Genomic DNA, 5,000 nt, shown 5'->3' on the forward strand with positions numbered 1-5,000 from the left:
CTCATTTCAGCGCCGACGCTGCTGTCGGATCGGGTAATAGACGTGAAAAGATTGAAAAAATGATGACCGCCCGCGCCGGCCGTGCTGTGAGATAGGCAGAGACATAGACTGCATCTCAAACAGCCCGGCCAGAGCCGTGTATATAGAAGAGTCGCCACATCTCCATTCACTCCAATGGTGGCGGATGAAGAGAGTCTACGCCAGCAGAGGACCTACAACACACACACACACACACACACACACACACACACACACGCACACGCACACACACCAAATAGTCTACGCTTGAGTTGGACTGATATTTGGGGGCAATATTGGCCAGATATCAGCCACATTTCAACGCTTACAATTTAACCCCCGACACCAATATCACCCTTAATGACATATTGATTGCAGAAATGATCGATAGTACATTGGTTGGTTGTCTGTGGGAAAACGTGAACCTGAACTGATTATAAAGAGACGATTTCATCAGATTCCATAAACGTATGCTTTGATATTATTTCATGATGACATTATTCTTATTATTGAGGGTTTCAATGACGAGTGACCCATGGCGGTCGAAAGGCTTTTCCACCCTGACAAGAATCCAACTCTGAATTATTTATTTATTTACTTATTTATTTGTTTGTTTGTTTGTTTGTTTATTTATTTTTGCATGCATGCATGCAAAAGGTTAAGACTTACTTACTGGTTCAAAATATCGCAGCTTCAAACCAAAACTTCGAAACCCAATCAATCAAGCCCTCGTCTACACTAATGTGAACTGAACACATAACTGCAAGGAACACACACACACACACACATACACACACACACACACACACACAAACACACACACACACACACACACACACACACACACACACACACACACACACACACACACAAACAGTCTACACACTAATGTAAACAACTGGGGAAACAAATCAGATAGGCTCCATTAATGCAGGAGTTGATGAAAACACAACAGAAGATGCGGCAGGGGAATCAAACTCCGTATTGTCATTCACACACATAACCGCGTGCGCACGCGCACACACACACGCACGCGCACACACACGCACACACACAAACACACACACACACGCACACACACACACAAACACACGCGCACACACAGACGCACGCACACACGCACACACAGACGCACGCACACACGCACACACAGCGCAGTGCCTCCCCTAATCCTGGCTCTGTTATCTGCTGCTTTTCAGCTAGCGGCGCTGCTGTCAGGCCGACTAATGGACAAAGAGAGTGAAGAATGATGACCACCCGCACAAACGGGCCTGCTAGATACGAGAGCGAGCAGTATCAGAGCAGCGTTTCAAACAGGCACATTATTTCTTTCAGCCCAGTGCTGTTAAGTATGAACATATGCCGTTACGATAACCACACAACTGTCTCATGTTGTACCGTGGGGAAGTGGGGGAAAGGGCGAACGCAAAGCGTGGCGGACTAACATCGCCGGCGGTATCTCGGCTGTGGAACACGATTACGCAGCGTGGGCCTGTCAGTTTTTATCATTATTTATTAGTGCTGGAAATGATTGCGGATCCGCTGACAGAGATGAAGTCTCGTGATGATAGTGAAGTACAGTAGATTAAGTCTGATGATGATGATGATGATAGTGAAGTAGATGAAGTCTGATGATGATGATAGTGAAGTAGAATAAATCTGACGATGATAGAGAAGTAGATTCAATACGGTCTTTTATCCGTCTTGTCACAGCGTCAGGCCCAAGCAAGGTTAGACCGATATAGATGGCATCGCCGACATAGCTCTAACGGTGTATAACGGTTCAATTTAAAGATAATTAATATTTATTCCATGCATAGGTTACACAAGATCTTCTGTCTCACCACTATGTGATAGGTGTCGGGGTGTCGGAGGGCACACTGTCCCAAGCTTTTTGGTTTTGCCCTTCACTGTCTGGGATTCTGGGCCAAAATATTTGACTGGTACTCTAAAGGCCTATAAAATAACCCTCCAGCCGGAGGCGGAACTCCCCATCTTTGGCTGCTCGGAATCCTCTCTGCTCCCTCCCACGGCTGTGCAGCCGTCCCTGAGACAGGGGATGATTGTCTCCAAGAAACTCATACTGAAGGAATGGAAGTCCCTCTCTCCACCCTCCTTTCAGCGGTGGTTGATGGACATGGCCTCAGTTGTACGGATCGCGAGACTCAGGTTCCTGAGGACTAACTCACTCAAGAGGTTTTCGGCTACCTGGGAGCCGTTTCTGGCTACCCTGACGAGGCTAGGGGCGACAGGTGACTCGCCCGGCTGCTTTCTCGTGGACCCCTTCCTTGCGTGGGATCCTCTGGCAGCACATAAGCAGCTCACGTGGCTGGTAATAACAACACGTTGTAATGTAGTGTATGTATGTATACTTTTACTCTCTCTCCCCTTTGCCTGTCTGAGACTGTTCAATGTTCTTCTTGTGTTCCAAATAGCATTGAGAAATAAAACTTAGATTTTCTTATATATATTGAGAAATAAAATATTGAAGAAGAAAAAAATAAATAAGTTGAGACATGCTTTTTAAACTGCAGTTTTGGACAGATGGGGGGGAAAATCTATCTGATGCTTTTGTTCAGTTGGCAGGATGCATCAATTTGCCGACAGAGGAAAATGCTGGATGCTTGTGATTTTATGTATTTATTAAATTTTGCTCAAATTTAGATGTTGAAAATCTGGCAGCTTCAAACCTAAACATATAAAAAGCGGAGCCATTATTGGTCGACAGTAATCCTATTTGTCTTCATGCTCGATTTGGGCTCAAATGTGACAGGAGGAAAACACACACAGAGAGATATGAAACAGAAGAGGAGGATACTGGTCTGTCTGTGGCCGTCTGAAGCTGTCTGGTAGGTGGGCTTCATACAGCTGCCTGGCCCTGCTGTTGCCCATGTCCACCATACTCTGGAAGGAGAGGGAGAGGGAGAGGGAGAGGGAGAGGCAGAGGGAGAGGGAGAGGGAGAGAGGGAGAGGGAGAGGGAGAGGGAGAGAGGGAGAGGCAGAGGGAGAGGGAGAGGGAGAGGGAGATGCGGAGGGGAGGGAGGGAGAGAGGGAGAGGGAGAGGTGGAGGGGAGGGAGGGAGAGAGGGAGAGGGAGAGGGAGAGGGAGAGAAGAAACAAGAGAATCGCATAAAGAGGGGGAATGTATACATGTCAGTAAAGAGAGGCAAAGTGAACGTCACTTCCTGCTTCAGCACTTTACCAGAGATTTTCTTCCGCAATTTATTTTCCCATAGACATTTTGTAAAATGCTTATAAAAATAGTTTTACTTGGTCAAACCAAACGGTTCAGCTATATTTAGAATCGGGAGAGACCATAGAACATTTCACTTGGACTCAAACTTAAACTAGAACGACCGCAACGCGGACTTATGCCTACGCCATTAGTTCATTCTTGAGTCCAAATCGCCATTTGAGGCAAATTGGAAGAAATTCCGTCAAGGCGCTCCTGTGATGTTGCGTTACAGAGCTTGGAAATTCAAGGTTCAAGGATATTTATTGTCATTCCAAAACATGAAACATGGAAGGGAACGAAATATGAACTCAAGGTCCTGGTGGATAAATCAACTAGGATATCATAAATCATAAAATGTCATAAAAACAACTGAGTACTAAGAAAGGAGAACAATATAAAAACATAAATTAGAGACATCATAAAAACAACATAATACCTGATGTAAGAGCAAGGAAAACAATTTAAGGTGCATGTGTTCGCTCAACAAGGAGCCACTTAAAGTTCATTTTGTTTTGCTCACAGCTGGCGGCATTAAAGTGCGAGGAGTGTGGCAGCAGTTCATTTCAGGAGCAGCAGATTTTAAATATATACATATATAGATATAATACATACTATGTACTATATATAAATAAATAGACGTTTGAGCCAAATTGTAAGAAATTCCACCAAGCCAATCTTGAGATATGGCTTGAACGAACTTGGGAGTGGCATTCGTGAGGTCACAGTGACCTTGACCTTAGACCACCAAAATCTAATCAGATCATCCTTGAGGCCAAGTGAATGTTTAAGGCGAATCTGATGAAATTCCGTCCAGGCGTTCCTCAGATATCGCGTTAACAAGCTTGAAAATGGCGTTCGAGAGGTCACAGTGACCTTGACCTTTGACCTTTGACCACCAAAATCTAAGCAGATCATCCTTGAGCCTAAGTGAATGTTTAAGGCGAATCTGATGAAATTCCGTCCAGGCGTTCCTCAGATATCGCGTTAACAAGCTTGAAAATGGAGTTCGAGAGGTCACAGTGACCTTGACCTTTGACCTTTGACCACCAAAATCTAATCAGATCATCCTTGAGCCTAAGTGAATGTTTAAGGCGAATCTGATGAAATTCCGTCCAGGCGTTCCTCAGATATGGTGTTAACAAGCTTGAAAATGGCGTTCGAGAGGTCACAGTGACCTTGACCTTTGACCTTTGACCACCAAAATCTAATCAGATCATCCTTGAGCCTAAGTGGATGTTTAAGGCGAATCTGATGAAATTCCGTCCAGGCGTTCCTCAGATATCGCATTAACAAGCTTGAAAATGGCGTTCGAGAGGTCACAGTGACCTTGACCTTTGACCTTTGACCACCAAAATCTAATCAGATCATCCTTGAGCCTAAGTGAATGTTTAAGGCGAATCTGATGAAATTCCGTCCAGGCGTTCCTCAGATATCGCGTTAACAAACATGGAACATCGTACGGACGGACGGACAGCCGTACGGACGGACGTACGTACGGACGGACAACCCGGATCCATAATGCCTCCGGCCTGGCTATCGCCGGCGGAGGCATAAAAACCAACATCGAAAAAATATTTTCTTTAAACCCACATTTTTTTTACGTTTTGGTCCGAGTGAAATGTTATGTGATCTCTCCTGTTTCCCAATCCCATTTTACAAAATGTCTATGGGAAAATAAATGGCGGATGAAAATCTCTGGTACAGTGCTGAAGCAGGAAGTGACGTTCCACTTTGGCTCTCTATATAAG

At 44.9% G+C, this 5,000-nt stretch overlaps 1 protein-coding gene across 6 annotated transcripts in view; it reads right to left on the reverse strand.

Moving 5' to 3' along the window:
* Window positions 1-5,000, reverse strand: part of smap1 (small ArfGAP 1) — a 105,151-nt gene that overhangs the window by 80,076 nt on the left and 20,075 nt on the right. For all 6 annotated transcript variants that reach the window (XM_083650335.1, XM_083650334.1, XM_083650333.1 and 3 more), the window contains exon 3: window positions 2,837-2,922. In XM_083650335.1, the coding sequence (XP_083506461.1) occupies window positions 2,837-2,922 (86 nt within the window). The remainder of the gene's footprint in view (window positions 1-2,836; window positions 2,923-5,000) is intronic.

This window comes from Poromitra crassiceps (assembly GCF_964638095.1).
Source record: "Poromitra crassiceps genome assembly, chromosome: 14".
Taxonomy (NCBI): domain Eukaryota; kingdom Metazoa; phylum Chordata; class Actinopteri; order Beryciformes; family Melamphaidae; genus Poromitra; species Poromitra crassiceps.